At 34.9% G+C, this 20,316-nt stretch overlaps 1 protein-coding gene across 1 annotated transcript in view; it reads right to left on the bottom strand.

Moving 5' to 3' along the window:
• Positions 1 to 3,995: 3,995 nt before the first annotated feature.
• LOC123696117 (unconventional myosin ID) overlaps positions 3,996 to 20,316 on the bottom strand; it is a 35,661-nt gene continuing 19,340 nt past the window's right edge. The window contains exons 3-17 of the mRNA XM_045642139.1: positions 14,939 to 15,060; positions 14,394 to 14,613; positions 12,688 to 12,885; positions 12,081 to 12,320; positions 11,572 to 11,722; positions 11,068 to 11,225; positions 10,499 to 10,620; positions 9,749 to 9,899; positions 9,205 to 9,351; positions 8,579 to 8,805; positions 8,043 to 8,192; positions 7,012 to 7,307; positions 6,260 to 6,453; positions 5,273 to 5,430; positions 3,996 to 4,806 (exon numbers count right to left, since the gene is read on the bottom strand). Of these exons, the coding sequence (XP_045498095.1) occupies positions 4,623 to 4,806; positions 5,273 to 5,430; positions 6,260 to 6,453; positions 7,012 to 7,307; positions 8,043 to 8,192; positions 8,579 to 8,805; positions 9,205 to 9,351; positions 9,749 to 9,899; positions 10,499 to 10,620; positions 11,068 to 11,225; positions 11,572 to 11,722; positions 12,081 to 12,320; positions 12,688 to 12,885; positions 14,394 to 14,613; positions 14,939 to 15,060 (2,718 nt within the window). The 3' untranslated portion in view covers positions 3,996 to 4,622. The remainder of the gene's footprint in view (positions 4,807 to 5,272; positions 5,431 to 6,259; positions 6,454 to 7,011; positions 7,308 to 8,042; positions 8,193 to 8,578; positions 8,806 to 9,204; positions 9,352 to 9,748; positions 9,900 to 10,498; positions 10,621 to 11,067; positions 11,226 to 11,571; positions 11,723 to 12,080; positions 12,321 to 12,687; positions 12,886 to 14,393; positions 14,614 to 14,938; positions 15,061 to 20,316) is intronic.

Genomic DNA, 20,316 nt, shown 5'->3' with positions numbered 1-20,316 from the left:
CTTGCGGACGAACCTGCGGGCAAAGTAGAGTATTTCTATAGCTTATGTTTTTTTTGGATTAATAATTATAGGTAATATTATTATATTAGTAATCTCTGGCATGATTAAAATATGTAAAATATGGTGACATTATTCTTTTTAAAATATATTATGTAAAATCTTAATTATGATTTTAAAAGAGCAGATTCAAAAGCCCTTCTAGTTCTAAATGAAGTCTAGTTGAACAAATAAATGTTTGAGTAGGATTTACTATCATTTTTTTATTTTTTTCCCTCACAGGCCGGCAACGCAACCACAATACTCCAGAGTCTTGGCTGTTCATGGGCGGCGCCAATCATCACCTTTCTGTACGGTGACGCGCAAGCTCGTTTGTTTTTATACATAAAAAAAAAACAAAAATAAATACTGTTTCCAATCCCATTACAGCCGTTATATAATAGGTAAATTTTTTTATATTATTATGCGCTAAATAAACCTGAATAATATTCTTGTGCATGAAATCTATAGCACTTTCTAGCCTAGTTTCAAACTAGATATACCTAATTATAGCTATCTAAATGATTTAAAACCAAGACTGAAATATTAATATCAATATATTTTTCGTTACTTGATCCGCATCTTGATTTAAGTTATTAAATCACCTTGGTATAAGGTACACTTCATTTAAAAAAGCTCGTCTGAACTATCGAATTTCTTCCGGTCTTTCTGTTATGGGAGTAAAGACACCCCGCAAAAAGATTCTGGTTCGATTTCCACCTCGTGATCGATTGTTATCCATCCTTAATATAAGTTAAATTGTTAATATATGATAATTAATAAAACATAATATTATGATATATTAGTTATGTATAAGTTAGATATAAGTTACATATTATGTAATATTGACATGATTTTAAAAGAGCAACTATGGAGTTTCTTGCCGATTCTTCTCCATAGATACTGCTTTCCGAATCGGTGGTAAATGTTAAAAATACTTATGTAATGACGATTCGAAAGTGCTACTAAATAGTAGTCTAATTGAATAAATGAATGTTTGAGTTTGAGTTTGAGTTTAATAAACTAAGTAGCAACATATATTATTTTACTAGTTTATTAACAATTTTACTACTCTATGGATAAAAGTATCTTACTCTGTTTTCAATTAACAGTAGATAATAAAGCAATATTTAAACTTAATCTACATAACAGATGGATTCACATAATTATAATGATTGTAGGTACTTAACTAATGTACATGAATTACTTAATTTCTCACTATTGTTAGTCTTTCCTTCCATCCTTTTAATTTATGTAAACGTATTACGTATGCTATTTAATTATGTATTATTTATATTAGTTACGGTTTTAATGAGCAATGGAAAATACCAATAAGTAAGCCAGTGTATATCCCAAGGGCCTGTGTATAATTATATAACCGTCGATATTCCGGCCGATTCACTGTCTGCTGTGGCCTTGTCGTGATATATCTAATAATCAGCAGCTCAGGGAAAAATAAATAGCCGACGAATGTTACTTGTCTTGTAGAGCTACTAATTAGATTTTGTTGATCACGTAGGTAAATATTTCATTCATAATTTGCTAGTGTGATTTTTTCTTTAGATAGGTAGAGATAAGTTTTGTATATACGTATAAAAATAAAAATTAAAGATGCAGAGATGAGAGAATAGATATTTAATTCTGAATTATAGAATTCAACATTATGTAGGTATAGAAACATTAAGTTCAAGTTAAATGTTAAATCTATCTAAGTATCTTTGATTTTTATTTTTAATCATCGAAAAAGTAATTACATAAGTTATATGTAGTAGATATTTTATATTCATCTAGATAATATAATTATTATAGCATTGATTAACATATCTAATAAAAAATTGTAAACTAGATGGCGCTGTTCTAAAAAGCAACATTATCTAAAATATTTATAAGAATAGGGAAAAGAAAACACACAGAAAAAGTCGATTTACATTTATTACATAAATTACAACCTGATGGCACCGTTTAAGGCACGTTCGTATCACAACATAATAATATATACAATAAATATTTTACATCCGATAATATTTGGCGGGAAAACTTGACATTGAAACTTCCCGCCATCTTCAAGAAAACGAAAAATTCCATTTAAATTATAAATCTTGAATTCATTAAAAAATTAAAGTTAAATAAGCGGTTTCCATAAATAATGTGATGAAATTATTATTTGAATTCATACGAATTAAAACTAAAACTTTATGAACTTTCGATAAAGCTAAACTCCATTGTATTTGTAAATCGATTGTTTTATACAATACATTATGACTGAAATATACAATTAAAATAACAAATTACAAAAATATCACGTTGAATCCATTACGTAACTAAAATATAACAAAATAAAGTTAACATTACTAATCTAGCTTCGGTTAAAAATAAATTACTACATACTTACAACTAATAACACTTCTAAAAATACTTTTTATTACGTTATGATATGGTTTGTTATTATGTTAAATATAAAATATAGTTTTGTTAAATCATTATTAAATTTACGTTTTTGTCTGGCGGTTTCGTGCAACTCAATTAATCAAATAAAATTTAAAAGGATAGAAAAAATTCGATCACTCAGCGGTACTCGAACCCGCATCCTTTCGCGCCATTCCGGGGCGGATGCCTCACCAACTCAGCCACTCGTGACCCGCCCGAGCGATCGAATTTATTCTATTCTTTCAGTTTTATGTGTCTAAGGGACACACCGCGCGTAAAAAAGTAATATTATTAATTTTATTATTTATTTCATGTCCAATTGCAATATAATAAGAAACATTACTTTTATCAAATATATGGTATATCATCTGAATTTGTGTATAAATAAAATAACATTTTTACATTGTTCCTCAATCTTCTTTAAGAAACCTAAAAAACATTGTATTTCGCACAATACAATATTATCAGTTCAGTATAAGAGCTAGCGCGCAAGAGCAACTTTGTCTCCGCAACTATTTTGTCTCTCCCATCAACTCTACGGGCTAGTAAGAAAGTGCGCGCACGTAGCGACGCAACTTCCCATAAAGTTGATGGGAGAGACAAAATAGTTGCGGAGACAAAAGTTGCTTTTTGTTGCTAAGTTTTGTGATTTAAAACCTTCACATTCATAACAATGGAAAATATTGCTTTTTATTGTTTTACTAGCTGCGCCCCGCGGTTTCACTCGCGTGGCTCCGGTCCTGTTAATCTTACCGTGATTATATATAGGTAGCCTATAAGTCTTCCTCGATAAATGGGCTATCTAACACCGAAATAATTTTTCAAATCGGACCAGCAGTTTCCGAGATTAGCGCGTTCAAACACACAAACAAACTCTTCAGCTTTATAATATTAGTATAGATTAATTGTATCATGATTACATCTCTGTTAATAATATAAATAGCATCTTAAGTACTTTAAAAATTCATTTATAAGTCACCTTGAACGTGGAGTGCAAATTTTTCCTTGTCTTAAAAAAACTCAATAATTTTCCTTGCTAATAAAAACGAGCTTTAATATAAAAAAGTTAAATGGAACAATGCATCTTTTTAAAACATTTTTAAAAATGTATGATGAAAACTTTAATTAATTATTATTACCTATTATAGTATTTATTTATTCCATCTATATCTAAAATCCAGGCTACAGTTTAAGATACATTTGATACCAGTTTTTTCACCATTTTCTTTTATCTAGATTAGAAATAATACGTCACTTTTAAGAAGGAATATTTACAAAGGAAATCTCTCATTTTATGAACATAAAAAAAAATTGGTTGCCTGTAAAGTCGATATACGGGCGAAAGTTTTACGTGACAACGGATTTTTATGTCTGTCTCTCTCGCTCTTAGGCGGGCTAACCATGCCCGCGTGGAAGGGACGCGTGCCTCTCACTCGCTCTCATTGTGAGCGCATAACGTGAGCGGAGCGTAACGCAGTTTCTTGAAGTATCACCGGGCAAACCAATTTATAAGACGTTGTCACGTCAATAATGAAAGACAATTGTAATTTTTAGTTCACATTTTTGAACAACGCAATAAATTTAGGCACTAGTTTAAATTTCAAGGTCAAAAAACTATCAAATGCACATTATCTTACAAAAAATAGTATATAAATAAAAGCACTAATTTCTATCTAGCCTGTAATCTGTGCCTGGGACATTTGCACGTAATCAGGCAAAGCGTATGATCTAAGGAACCTAAATTGGATTCTCTGGTTTAACTAACAAAATCTGAAGGACAACGGAAACTATTTTTACTACAATAAGTTTCATACTTTTAAATCATGAGCATCTAGGATTATATAAGGTCGGCACGGAAACTATCATCAAAGTATTCGCATTATCATCAGCAGCATTTGTTTTTTAAATGCAGCAATGACGTCATACTTTCGTTGTCTACGTTAAGTTTTTTTTATGTGTGTATAATTAACCGACTTCAAAAAAAATGAGGAAGTTCTCAATTCGGTCGGTATTTTTGTCTTTGACACGCCTCACAGGCCAAACCAAAAACCAAAGGTATTTTGAATTATTATGATCAGAATTGTGGTAGCAACATTGGCTACATAAAATAGTCGGGATTTTTGTTATTCTTGTTACTTATATCTGCCTATAAAACATTTCTAAGCCCTCGCGGAGGCAGGATGGTATGTGATCACGTTGTGCGCATGCGTGAAGGGCGCGCTCGGATTGGCTGAGTGCGTTGGGGATGGCGCTGGGAGTTGTAACGCTCGATGTTTCCCGCCTAAAGTGCAACGGGTTGTCGCACCGCTTTCCACTTCTACTATAAGGTCGCGCCCGGTTAACCTGTGAAATGGTTGAAATTATTTTATGTAGAATAACATTTAATGTTTTAAATACGATATATTTAACATGGTTGTAAAAATCTTCATGCTGTGTCAATTTAGATACATGTTGGAATGTTGTAAATACGTAGGTTTGGTGCGAGGCGGATCGAGCACAAGTTTAATTGTGTTCAGTAAATGTAATAAAAATAGTATATATGTTTTTAAAAACTTATAAATATATAGTGACTATAATGTAACTAGGCAATGCCAGTAATAGGTAATGAGAGAGGAAGTTAGTGAGCGTGAACATTTTCATGTTTATCAGCGACGGTGTATATGCGTTTGCGTGATTTGTGTGCACGTGTTATGCGTATGTGTGCGTTATTAACCCGTGTGCGTGCGAGTGCACGTACACTTTTTTTATATACGAGTGTGTTTGTGAGGCTATTGTGCATGTGCGTGTATGTATGTACATGCACACTCACTTGGTGTACCGGTGCGCGAGCACGCCGAGCAGCTCGCCGAGCAAGTCCGGCGCGGCGGGCCCGGCGGCCACCAGCCCCACCACCAGGTCGTTGTTGGCGGACGGCACGCTGATCACCGCCAGTTGGGCGTCGCTGCTCATCACACGCACCGCTCCCACCTGCCGTTATAGCTTTGTCACTTAGAACCATTGAGATATACATATGGAGACGACACCGCCTACATCACTTATGTTCCGCTCACCATAAGCCATATGGCTTAACTGCACGCTCATTTTTTATTTGTTTTAAAGTGAAACGCATCAAATATGCCTTCGTGTGTGTTACGATATTGCACAAATAATACGGAAAAGTGCAAAGGAATAACTTTTCATCGGTAAGTACCTAACTAGATAATAATTTTTAAAAGTTAGTTAGAGCAAAAAAATGGCGCACATATTTTGTTCGTGGTGTTTCCTCCATACGTAGTAATATTATCTCAATGCTTAGAACACGTTCGTAACGCTCGTCAAAGCGTTAACGAGCGTTACGAATGCGTGGGTGCTTTTCCATCAATAATGGAATGTGTTTATAAGCGGGCTAAGAACACGTTCCATTTGACAAAACCATTATTGTTACAGTTAAAGAATACCCCAAAAAAGCATCTTCAAAGAATAAGAAAGAAGTTAAGCTAAGTTGTAAAGTCTGATCAGTCAGTTTAGCTAAACAGTATATATTATTAATTTTCACTAAAATGCCCAAGGTCTTCTGTCTTATAAAACAAATATTCGAAATGTTTTAGGAGGTCAATTATATTAAGAAGAATAAAACACAAATCAGAAGAAAAATATACAGGACAACGATATTAAAGAAGCAGCAACTTTTATAGTTATTCACAGCACAATATTTGCAATAAAAATAGGAACTGATGACACTAGAAACAACTTTACAGAAGTACTTTTATGTTTCATAATTTCAAAAATATATATATGTATATTTTTTTACACTAACCTCAGCAATCGGCGTTGGCTTCTTCAACAATTTAAACGTATTCGCGTCCAATTTACAAATAGCATTATTCGTGATCAGCAGACACCGGGCGGCGAGCTTGTTGTGTCGGTTGAACTTGTGCACTCGGCACGAGAACACTGCGTTGCCGAGCGATTGTGAGCGTTGGAGGGCGGTGAGGGAGGTTTTGTACAGCGCTAGAATAGTAATAATAAAAATTAATTAATAATAATTAGACCATTATCACGGTCCAAATTAAATAATTACTAGCGCCCCGGCTTTGCCCGTGGTATATATTTCGCAATAAAAAGTAGCCTATGTTCATTCTCAGGGTCTAAAATAAAATCGGTCCAGTAGTTTATGAGCCTATTCATTACAATCAAACAAACAAACAAAATTTTCCTCTTTATAATATTAGTGTAGAAATCATTCGAAGCAAAACTCTGCCTATTATACTACCTACCGAATATGCAGAGTTTTATAAAGAGCTTTGGAATTTTTTTGTACAATAACTGCCTTTATAATTACGCTTAAAAATTTATTATCAAAACTCTGCCTATACGTCTATTAAGCAGAGTTTTCTAAGGAGCTATACAATACATTTTGAACATAACGGCTACGAAATAAGGTGTTCATTTCAATGAAAACTGTATACAACGCCGGATGGACATTTTTGACGACCTTTTAATTACTTATAGCTTATTCCAACAGCATATAAATAGGTTTCTATACTTCTAAACCTGACTAAAACTTACCAGCCTTATCATTATACTGGGGGTTAGCCAGATAATCTCCCAGCCACTGTCTCCCCGCCCCCCACTGCCCTCTCCTCCCCTTCAGCGCACTCGCCGCACATATCTTCAGTTTGAGCTGCTGCCACTGCTCCCGCGGCACCGGCTTCAGCACCAGGTACGCTCTCCAGCGGCGGTAGGCTGCTTGGAGCAGCGGCACGGCGACCCCCCGGGGGGAGGGGGGCCACTGCTTCATGATGCCGCGGTTGCGGTTCAATTCCACTTGGAGTTCGGCGATGTAGCGACGGAAGCGGTAGCGTCTGCGGGATTTTGTGTAGATGTGATATTTATTGCATACAAAAAAATTGATTTAAAAGACGTTTTTATTAGAAGCCTTAATACAGCAATGGAAATGTTAAATTACAATCTGAAAGATTACTGCAAATTCTGGCCACGTTTTTACATAGGTATTTCCTGATACAAGCAAAATAACATGTTAGCAACACATTTTATTTACTCAAATCAAGGTCAAATACCTATTTTTCGTGTAATCATTACTTTTTTTTTTTGTTTATTTCCGTGTAAAAACACTATTCTATGCATATTATTAGACAAAAATCGCCTGCTTTTTTTATTGATGACTATCCATATTGCTGGGGCCACACTAACGGGAAATGCCATTAATTAACGCGATAATGGACGTTAACTTTAGGTGTAGCCAGTATAATTTAACAACGGCATTAACATTGCCGTTTGGCGAGGCGATAGTTTTATCGCGAGAATTAACGCAATGAAGCGGTCACACTACGTCCATCTTGCTTGAATTTTAGTAAAATTAACGCCGTTTTTATCGCCAACAATCGGCATTCACGTTGACCGTTCAAGTGTAGCCACCCACTTAACGCCTTAAAAATTATCGGAATAATTATCGCGATAAAGGGCATTAGACCCCAGCATATCCATTTAAATTGCCAACGCTCATGGGCGGCGAAAAACTGAGAAAATGAGTCTGCCCTTTTTTAGTTTTTACACAATATAAAACAAATTCTACTCACTTCCAAGCATTATATATAACGAGAGCAGCCTTCATCTTCCTGTACCGCTGTCTGGCTAGAGCTCCCCGCCATAACTTTTGCAGAAGTACCACGATAGATGGTATTAACTCTGCTCGAGCCGTTTCGAGCCCGTGGATCGTTTTGGCGCTCCTGGAAAATTATTTGGGACATTTATTTGGGGAAATCTGGGAAGAATATATAAAAAAAGCATAACGGATAAAAAGGCTTTACGAACGACGTAAATGAAATAAAAAAAATAATTATACGAGAAAGCAAATATTTTCAAATTTTCTGGATATGAAGGTAGTTAAAAATAATATTTTAGCATCGGTGATTTAAAATAACAAGGAAAACGGGTTTATGCCCAAAGATATTTCTGGGCTAGATAGTTAATCTATCCACTGACTTATGATACATAAAACTGACCTTAATGAATATTTTAAAAAATTTAAATTGACTATCAAAATTTTAATTCATCAACTGTACACCTTTTTCCGTACATAATAACTTATTTTTTCCTTATATATTCCACTTACCTAATAAACAATTTAGTATGTCCAAACTGAACATCGGTAATCTGCAGATCTCTCAACAGCACCATAACAGCATCCTTATCACTGGCCCCCCTGAAGTTGGGCCACGTGTACTGGGAGAGCATCTTGTATCGCTTGAGGAAGCGATCGTACCTCTGCCGGGAAGCGAACCCGGCACGCCGTACACGCACGTTCTCTACTAGACCGAGATAGGCTACTTGATGACGCACCTGCGGGTAGAATTTGTTATATTATTTTATTGAGATGGTTTCTTGAAAACATTCATTATTTTTTATCTGTTCACAATGCAACACAAATATATTGAATTGAAATTATGGAATTTTATTTTAAATATTTAGTTATATTTGCCATCTATAATCACACTTGTCCTTACAAATAAGGGAGTTTAGTTACTGCTACAGAAGTAAATAAAAAAACAACTTGGAGCTTCTACTGTTGCTTTTGTTGTTGCTGCTGCTCCAACTGCAAATGCTGCTGCTGCAGCTACTAATGCTGCTCCTGCTGGTACTGAAGCTCCTACTGCTACTACCACCACTACTGCTGTTGCTAATGCTCCTATTAATGCTGCTGCTGATCCTGCTGCTGTTGCTGCTGCAGAACACACTCACGAGCTGCTCGTGCCAGGCGTTGGGCGCCTGCAGCGCGTTGGGCTTGACGCAGCGCACGTAGAACGGCTCCTTGCTGTGCAGCCCCGCCACCAGCGCGCACATCGAGCTGCGGAATAGAGACGCCGCTGATGGAGGTCGCTTTGATGTCTGTAAAAAATAGAAGAACATTAGAAAAAAAAAAATACAGAAAAGTAAGCTGATGAATCAACAACAGTTGGATATTGCCACAAATTTAATAATATAGTGGGCAAAGGAGATATTTGAAAGATAACACACAACAAGAATAAAGACTATGAAGAAAAAAATGACAAGAAATAGCAGATAAACAAACAACATCTGGTTTTTGCAACAAATATAATAAATACTATGAGCAAAATAGAGTTTACAAACACAAACAGTGTAAACATTATTTGACCATTACTTTAATGCAATTTTAACATTTTTTTTAACACAAACATAAAAGTGAGTTAGAAATACACAAACTTGATAACGATACACCAAACTTTAAAATGAAAATTTCAATAAAAAATAAACTTTTTCACACCTTTTGAATGTTAGTAGCGCCCTCCGGCCACATGTCTTTGAGCGAGGCGACGGTGGAGGAATGTAACAGTCTTTTGAGGTCCTGCCACAACGAGTCCTTGTTCTTGTCCATGAAGCCCTCTATCGAATATGTGACGTCACCTGCGTAGTGCCTGGAGCAAAATAAACGTTAAAAATATGAATATTAACTATAATAATCAAATTAAGAAAAGTTTTAAGAACAGCGTTTGATTTTGTATATCATACAAGTGTACCAGTTACGTACGAATTCAAAGGGGAGTACCCCAAAATATGTGTTTGGCCCTTTGCTATTTATTAACTATAAAATATTTTTTTAATTACCATGTTTTAAACTATTGCATAGCTTCTATCGCGGGCCTTGAGCGCGGGGACCGAATCGAGAAATTCTGTAACGAAAAAACCTCACGCTCCCCACTCCGACGGGCGGAGGTGTGGCTTGAAGGCATAGCATGCAATAGCTTTACTGCGTCAGTCTCCGAGTGCCACACGCCGTTTTTTAAAAAATGTAATAAAATTGTAACAACTTTTTAACACTTTTTTAACCAAAAATTCAGATCACAGACACATCAAATTTATTATTTGTGATAAGCATTGCGGCCTTTTCTGTCTTTAAACTTTGAAAAAACTTTTTTTTCTCTTCGTTTATATTTTTCTCGGGTCTTAATTATTTTGACTTTTACTTGAAGTTTTTGTGATAAGTGGGGATTTTTAATGAAAAAAATATACACACGTGATACGGAAGTCCTTCTGGTGCCTCAACTGCTTATCAGCTGGCGCTAGTTGTCGCGAGATGTAGTGTTTGTGGCCACGCAGCCGCGCGTCCAGCGCTTCTAGCAGCTGCGGGTCCGATATCTAAACACATAACATATGATTGGTTTGTGTGTAATCTGTATACACACACATTATTATGTTCAGTTGTATGTTGTCTATTACTGGATGATATAGTAATTTGATCTTAATGCCACCGTGTGTGCTGAGCACACGTGTCAGAAGTGAAACTTCTTTAGCAAGAGTCAAGATACCAAAAACGTCACCTTACTCCATGGCGTGACGGTATTGCCATGGTGCGACCTTGAAATTTTATTCTCAACGCGCCTAAAGAAGTTTCACTTCAAAAATAATTTGAAGCAACTTTATGTATTCATTTTTTGATATTATTTATTTTTGTTGTTTGCACATAAAATTGTAGATATCTACATGGTTCTCTTTTTTTATTCTTCTACCTCAAAAAGACACTAATCCTTTAATCAATTCATACTTTTCAAACACACCTATACCTCAGAACTAAAACCAACTAACCTTAGTAGGATTCAAGCAGGCCTCATCCATGATAGCAATAATACCGGTGTGGGGGGCCTCCACCAGCTCACAGATAACTCGATTGTTGAAGTACTGTATGGGAGTCCATTGGATGCCCTCCCGAGCGTACTCCTCTTGTTCCTGCTTTAGCACGAGCTCTAGAGGAGCGACAGATTTTAGAATATTCTGGGCAGTTTAGAAATTATGCTCTTTTAAGTATATGGCCAGTTTAGAATTTGTGCTTTTTTGGGATAAAAGTTGTACAAATTTTTCTCGATTCTTCTGGATATTTAAGAAAGCATTAGCTTCTATTAGAAATTAAAAAACGCGACGGTGATAGAAAAATTGTTTTTTGTGAACTACCTTCACTTTTTGTTCCTTGTTTAAAATCTGTAAAATAGTCTTTTTAATTCTACCGGCATCTCCCATTAAATTTAACAATAAAATACCATTCTCCTACTTTTTACTGACATTTCAAGAACATCCCTACCATATAATACTGACCAATGAATAGTTGCTGCAGCTTCTCATTACAGTAGTTGATGCAGAACTGCTCGAAACTGTTGCAGTCGAATATCTCGAAGCCGTAGATGTCGAGTACGCCGATGAGCGAACCGCCCCATGAGTTCGCGGGCGGCTCGATTTTTTTGTTTATCTGAAATTTTTTTTTTTTAATTTTTTGGGAAATTTATTTCGCTTTCGTTCTAAACCTGACAATTGATTTTTAAACAGATATAGTTCAGTTCAGATTTAGAATTTTTCATAGCAGGTATTTAAGTTTACGAGATTCCTATCCCCTTATTCACCTGTTTTACGATTATCTCAAAGAAGTCCACCATAACCACAATTTTGTGAAGGCTATTTGAATTCAGAAAAAAATGTTGACAAGCTATCTTGATGATATAATAGCTGCTAAAGCGCTGTTACCTCTGATATAACTTCACACTAAAATTCCTAATCAATATTTCCTTCTGGAATTCCTCTTTCCACTTTTTCTTTTCACCACCACCCACCTGCTGCACAATCCAGGTGAACAGTCTATCATAGGCCGCCTTCGCCAACGCCAATCTCGTATAATTAGCGTCAATAAGCGAATGGTCCTTGCTAACAAGCTCCCCACCAGCCGCCAACACTCGTGCCGCAAGCGCAGTGCGTAGCGCAGTTTCGCTGACTCCGAGTGCGCGTACGCATGCTGCGAGTGGCCCGCCCAATAGAAGCTGACCGTCTGGTGACTCGCTGAAGGTTAACTCGCCCTGTGGATTGGGAAATACTAATAAGATAAACTAGCTATGGCCTGCAGCTTTGATCGAGTGGTCACAAAAAGTAATACTTGTCATACATGTGTCACATTTTAATATAGCGCCATCTATCGGATTTTATAAATTCTGTTATATACCATTTGTTATAACATATGATGGCATTTAAAAACAGAAAAAGACACGTCCTTTCGATGTTTGAAACATTTACTGATGATTTTTTTTATCAAAAACTTATGACAAATCAACAAATAAAATTTCCATTTAAAAATATTATCAGTTAAATTGATAAATATCTAAAAGAAATTTCACAGCATGATAAAAAACAATTTGGTTATAATAAATCGCATATATCAAAACTTACCAATAAAATAATACCCGAAACGATGCTCCAAATGTCGTCAACAACAGCGGGTGGAAAGCCCAGGGCATTAAATGCGCTATTCGTAACGGAGTAGAGCTTTGAGTCCTGTGCGGTGGTGCGCTCGCTGCCCAGTATCTTGTACGCTGAACTCGAATTGAGCCCGAACTTCTTTGTGTGCTGGTTATTTGTGCTTAGCAACTGGAAGTTTATTTAAATATTTATATAAACTTACAGATAGCTAGACTATATTTCTATGTTGAAGACTGCAGGATTTAAAATGCAATCGTATAATTATTTTATCTTCATTTAAGTGGAAGATTTTGCACTAAAATTGCAGGTAAACACAGAAGACTGGATCATTCTTCGAAGTACTTAAGGAACCTCTATCTAGCTCTATCTTTATAAACGTTTTAAATAATAATTCCTAATTCATATTTAACACGCATAGTTTCATATTCTAGTCAATCACATATTAGCAATTCTGAATAGCAAAACCGCAAAAGAGCTTTGCTTCTTACGGTTACTTAGAGCAAGGTTGTGGTTGTCACATGCCATTATGTCAACCTTTTCATACTTAAATTATTAAATTACTATTCATAACTTCAATTTTGTTTTCTAATACAAAAAGGCAATGTTTACAAGCGGTGTAAGTGTGTAATTGATTTGGCTTTGACATAATTACAAGCACTGATGTCACTGCCACTGTTTACATATTGCACAATGCGTCTGTTTAATAATCTATGATTTCAACAATAGTTTGGCTAACGACGTAATGTATTACTTAAACATGTGTGTGACTTATACTGCACATAATATAATACATTCTATTGCTTTATGTCGTGGTTGTACCCGAAGTATGATAATTACGACACATACTTAACTAAATAAATAAAAATTCGATAAATCTGTGTCAAATTTTCATAGCAAATGACTTCACTTAATATACTGTATTAATTTCTTATTAGCTTTCTAATTTCATGCTACGATACTATGAATTTATTTGAGATCAAAACCATAAAATATAACTAAATATAATCAAATGGTCCTTCGAGCCGGATTCATTTCCCAATTTTTACTGTGTTATTAATATTCATTCATATAAACATAGTATTAACATTTAACGAAATGAACGATCTATGAGTTGCACCTGTGAGTTGCACAGTCTATCTACGTCATAACAACGATTGTAACAATTAGTTTGTATAACCCGTAAGACTGGAAGTCATTGAGTGCAATTTCAATGTAAGCAGATTAGGAAAATCCTTGCATTTCCTACAATTACAGCCATAGCAATGCAATGTTATTGCACCAATTGATTGTAAGCCGCTAGAGATTAAAAAAAGAGAATACTAGAAATTCTTGCTGTAATAAAAACTTGTCTAATTGGCTAGCAACATTATTGGATTTCATGAAATTTAGTTCAGAAAACTGATACTATATCAACCTTATTCCAATCAATCGGCTTATTCTCAAATTTGGTTAAGTCTATTTTTATTTAGTGTGATATTTCCTTTTAGGTACTTATCTACATTTAGATTTTGTTTCGCTGATTGATGTATTACGTATGTGTAAGTCAGTCGACCTTTGTATTCTCTCAAGCTAATACATTCTATAAGTCTATTTAGATACGATATAATAACTTTTTCAACTCCTATAACTGTATTTTCAAGTAAAATAAATAACTTAACAAACTGCTATTGACTAACCTGATAAAATGCATGAAAGTTTCTCTCCCCAGGCTGGAGGCTGACGACTCTGCTCTTCTCTAGTAAATAATTACTTATGTGGCCACCGACTGGATCGCCCTTGTAGTCGAAGTTTATATCCATATATTTGCCAAATCTTGACGAATTGTCGTTTCTGTTCGTCTTCGCGTTACCGAATGTCTCGAGTATCGAGTTTGACTGGATTAATACGTTCTTCACTCTGAAAGTAAACAAATTACTTAACCGGCTTATTCTAATTAAAATTTAATCCAATTTATTCGAGTGATTATCTAAAAAGATCTAATAAGATATATTAGATCGTTTTTAAAACACAATTTATTCAGACTACGCAATTTGGGTTTTGGAATATTTGTTAGTTTTGTCCTAGCTCCGTCTTTCGAGTTTACCATTCATATGTGCAATTCTTTTGACTTTAGCTGAGCTTCCTTAATCATAAACTGATTTCATTCTTATGATATTTAATACACCGAGACCACTTGGCCATTTTCCTTAAATTTCTTCAAACTACACGTGGCTCTGTTTACCTGTCAATATATTCCCTGTGTACTTGTGTGGTGTTCGCTGCGATGTACTTCATGATAAACTTCGAGGCTTCCGTTTTACCAGCTCCTGATTCCCCTGATATGAGAACGCATGTGTCCCTCCCCTGTAATTAGAATACAGTGTTGTAAAATATATAATATATTTTTGAAAAGGATACAATTACAAATACATATATGGTTAAGAATACAGATGTGTAGAAATTTTCATAGCTATAAGTAACTACATCGTGCTATGAAATTTAATCCTACATTGGGTAAAGATGTCGTTGTGAATATAACATTGCTAAAATTCGACTTTGAATGGTTCTTTAAGTGATTGAATAACATAATCCTACTCATATTAATACATACAAACATGCATTCCCAATAATTAATTTCAGGAATACAAAGCTCATGCATCGTCGCTTTAAAAACAAACGGAGGCGAAATAAAAAGTCCCTAAAATCTAAATCTACACTAATATTATAAAGAGGAAAACTTTGTTTGTTTGTTTGATTGTTACGAATAGGCTCATAAACTACTGGACCGATTTTAAAAATTCTTTCACCATTCGAAAGCTACATTATCCACGAGTAACATAGGCTAGGTTTTATCCCGGAAATCCCACGGGAACGGGAACTATGCGGGTTTTTCTTTGAAAACGCGGGGGAAGCCGCAGGCGGAAAGCTAGTACTTAATATAATATGACGCAGATCTTCTGTGAGGTTTTAGTAAGTAATCCGCTTCTGTAACCTAATTCTTGCTAAGCCATCCTCAATTCCGGATTGCGATGGATAGAATTAGCAAGGTCTTAATATCAATTGGTTTAACCATTGCTAATTTTAATCTGTTCTAATACCATTCATTTAAAACTAAGAAAATAATCGGTAATGAAATTAATAATAAATTATAAATACATACATACATTAATCCTCCCATATTTAAGGTCATACAAAATACACTTAAGTAATATTATAATGCATATCGTAATTTAAATTTTTCATCAACTATAATAATCAGTCAGTAAACTACATTTATAACCAGTTCAACTAATTATAAATTATCAAAACACCCGCTATCACCAAGTCAACGAAACCCTAATTAATTGTTAAGTTCTATCAAATTGATGGCGTTGTAATTTTTGTAGCATTATTTAAAAACCAGACAATTGTGGCAATAACACAGATGGAAATGCATTTTTATGGGAAATCCCTAGTTCCTAACTACACTTATAAATAAAGTATGTTATGCAAGTTTAAAAAAATGTGTTTTAATCAAAAAAAGCTTTTTATTTTATTTTTTTGTGTCCGTGCCCTTCTATTCGTTGCAGTAAAAATTTTAAACAGCTGAACCGATTTTTATAAGACTTGACTTTATACCTATGACATAGGTGTTAAGCCAACATAAAGTTATGTCTCACCTAAAAAGCCCAATTTCGCGGACGCTACATATCCCTTTATTATTGTCGTTAAACTCTTTAAAATTATAAAACAAAATTCGCAAAGACAAAGAATCTTCTCAGAAGGCACATTACGGGTGGTCGGCTGTAACTCAAAAGTCGGCGAGGTGTTGAACACAAGCCAACAATACAACACACAATGGTCACTAAACGATTATGGCTACACCATTGTTACAACACTGCACTTGAGTATAATTATTTAACATTTTTATTATAAACCCGCTTTAGTCTGCGGTTTTACTAACAATAAATGTAGGCTGTATGTTCAATTTATTTATTGATATATACTTTAAGAGCTATGAAAGTAAGTATAATTATTTTGCCAGTGTCGCTTTTCAAATTTATCATTTATTCCTAAATCTTGACTTAATTTCACAAGTATCTTTTCAGTAGCAACTTCATGAGTAAAACAGACGTGAACATTTTCAAACTTAACGCAATTGAATAAAAATAGGATTCGTAGGATAACTGTAGCCTGGTGAAGGTTCAAGTGTTAAGCTTTGAGTTCATTGCGCTGTTTTTAACCTATATTTTTCTGTGATTATTTTCATTCAAAAGGATTTCACAGTTGCATTTCAATGCATTTTATCCAACGTAAGGTTTCTCTTTTCACTACTTTTCTCTAGGGTTCAAGTACTGGAGTTCACTGCATTTTTTCATTTTTTAATTATGATATATGAGACAAATATATCCTAATTTTTTAATTATGATATATTTGTCTCTTTCTAACAGTAAAATTAGCCCTATTTCTAGTATAATTTGTTCTACTTTTTACAAATGAAATGTAGGTACCTAAAAATTTTGATGCAATTTTTTGCATACATTAACGGGAAAGGCTGTAAACATTTACTGATAATTATTTCGAGGATTCCGGATATAACCCATCTAACTAAACAAGTGGGGATTAACAGATATCTGTCATATTATCAGATCGATTTTTTTTTTTGTTCTAAGTAACGCTTCATGATACCTACCTACTATCCATCTACAGTCAGAAGCATAAATATATTACTATTTGCAGATTAGCAAAAATATCTGTCACAAGAACGAGTTCAATAAAATCTGTCTGCCCGTATACAGCAAAAATATCTGACATTAGTAGGCAGCATAATAAAGTGGCATCAAAATTATGTGACGAAAATGTACAGCAAATAATTGTGATAACCTCACACAGCATAAATATGTGACGTCACCTAGGAGGCAATAATATCTGACACAATTTTATATATCTATATTTCGATGTGATTCCTCATATAAACCATAAATATGTGACATCAACTAGGTGGCAATAATATGCCGGGCGGTGGAACGGGGAATGTAATCCATCGTCCGGTGCGGTGAGGCGACTTGAGACGTGTTCCGCTCATGCCGCCAACGGGAGGGAAGAGCAGGCAAACCTCCTTTCCTGTTCTTGGCTTGCGTCTGGCCTGGAGATGGGCTGCCGCCGAGGGGGTCGCGGAAGAATTCTAACAAATACCCGCGGCCCCATCATTAAAGCGGCTCGACGGAACACAGTGGGGTTTTAGTCGGTAAGAATCCGACATAACCCACGGCTCCTTCCCCGGGGGCCGTGGGTATCTTTGGAAGATTTCCCCACTATTAAAAAAAAAGGTGGCAATAATATCAATATTATCTGACACAATTTTATATTTCTGCATTTTTCATCGATTCCTCACAAAAAGCATAAATGTGTGACATCGTCCAGGTGGCAATAATATCTGACACAATTTTATATTTTTGCATTTTGCATTGATTCCACACAAAAATCATAAATATGTGACATCAACTAGGACGCAATAATATCTGACATCAACTAGGAGGCAATTAATATCTGACAAAATTTCATATTTAAGTATTTTGCATTGATTCCTCACAAAAAGCATAAATATTTGACATCAACTAGGAAGCAATAATACCTGACATCAACTAGGAGGCAATAATATCTGACGCAATTTCATATTTCTGTATTTTGCATTGGTTCCTCACAAAAAGCATAAATATTTGACATCAACTAGAAAGCAATAATATCTGACACAATTTCATATTTCTGTATTTTGCATTGATTCCATACAAAGAGCATAAATATGTGACATCAACTAGGTGGCAATAATATCTGGCGTCCATGACATGTTTGATATATTATAACATAGAGCGCCGGTATATGTCTAACGCGATCATTGAATGACGATATTCAATTGAATGACTAGGCCGAACGTTGATTTTGCAACCGTCACTCAACGTCCAACTAGTTAGCGGATTATAACATAGCCTAAGGGCTATGTTATAATCCGGATGTAAGGCTCGGATGTATTAAGGCTCGGCATATTGTTGAACTAGCTTCCGCCCGCGACTCCGTCCGCGCGGATGTCGGTCTTCGCGTGGATGGTTTATTTCTCCATTTTGAGTAACTCTGACAATGACATCTTATAAATATCTATTGGACCCAAATACGGGTAGGCCTATAATAATACGCAACGTGTGTTGGCGGTTCTACAAAACAACGTCTATGGATAAAACTGAAAAATTAAGATTAATTTTTTCTGCGTATTTTTCCAGGATAAAAAGTATCCTATTTTACGCCCAGGATAATAAGGTATAATTATACCAAGTTTCATCGAAATCGAACCGTTAGTTTTCACGTGATGCCTGAACATACAGACAGACAGACAGACAGACAGACAAAAATTTTTTTAATTACATATTTGGGTTTGGTATCGATCCAGTAACACCCCCTGCTATTTATTTTTTCAATATTTTCAATGTACAGAATTGACCCTTCTACAGATTTATTATATGTATAGATAGATGACTATTGCGTTCATTGAAAAACAAAAGTTGCTGAGAATTTACACTATCCACAAGAAGACGGTTGCGAGCAGCGCTGGCGCCTATTTCTGTGTATTTAAAAATTATATCGAACTCAACCACACCACCATATCCAGACCAACGACTACTGTGCTAAATGACGTTTAGAAATTGACGAGTTGTCCTTTAGTCATTAAATAAATGTCGCCATGAATGAAATGAACGCGCCAGTCATTCAATCAAATAGCAAATTCTACCAGATGACTGCGACATAGGTATATAATTATTATGTCAAAAGCCGCTAACGTCAAACAAAACAAAATAAATTCGAAATGTGACATGCTATCCGCGGATAGATCATAGAAAATATATCACTTAGTGAATATTTCAATTTAATCGTGATATAATATTATGATATATCTAGACATAAATGTAGTATGCATACAATAAATAACGTAAATAATATTTATTTGTTTTGTAAATTTTAAATTCAACTGAAAATATAATCGTGTCAGATATTATTGCCTCCTAGGCGACGTCACATATTTATGCTGTGAGAGGTTATCACAATTATTTGCTGTACATATTCGTCACATAATTTTGATGCCACTTTATTATGCTGCCTACTAATGTCAGATATTTTTGCTGTATACGGGCAGACAGATATTATTGAATTTGTTCTAGTGACAGATATTTTTGCACATCGCCCCCTAGGCATATATTATTGCTCGTGACTGTACTATCGCAATGGAATTGTCGATCGTGCACATAAATTGTATTTCAATTTAATATTTCCACGCTCGTGCAATGTCGAATCATCTACTTTTGATCGAATACTAATGCAAAAAAAATCTTATTTCACACTTTATCTTTCCATTTAATACTTCATATTTTTATTAATATACACAGCGTCTCCTTATTCACTAGGTCGTCTTAAAGAGAGAGATTTACTGACTTTATATTACACCTTGTAGTGATCACCCTTCTGACTCAAGATTGTTTTTATTTGAACTAACTTTTTTGTATAAATAGTACCTAGTGATGAAGGGAACAAGAAAGAGCTTGGATTTGATTTATCGTTCTATTTTATGGTAGCGGAGAATTCGATTGAGCATTT

This window comes from Colias croceus, chromosome 12 (assembly GCF_905220415.1).
Source record: "Colias croceus chromosome 12, ilColCroc2.1".
Taxonomy (NCBI): domain Eukaryota; kingdom Metazoa; phylum Arthropoda; class Insecta; order Lepidoptera; family Pieridae; genus Colias; species Colias croceus.
The sequence above is the reverse complement of the archived record's forward strand: the minus strand, read 5'-3'. Positions and strand labels throughout refer to the sequence as shown.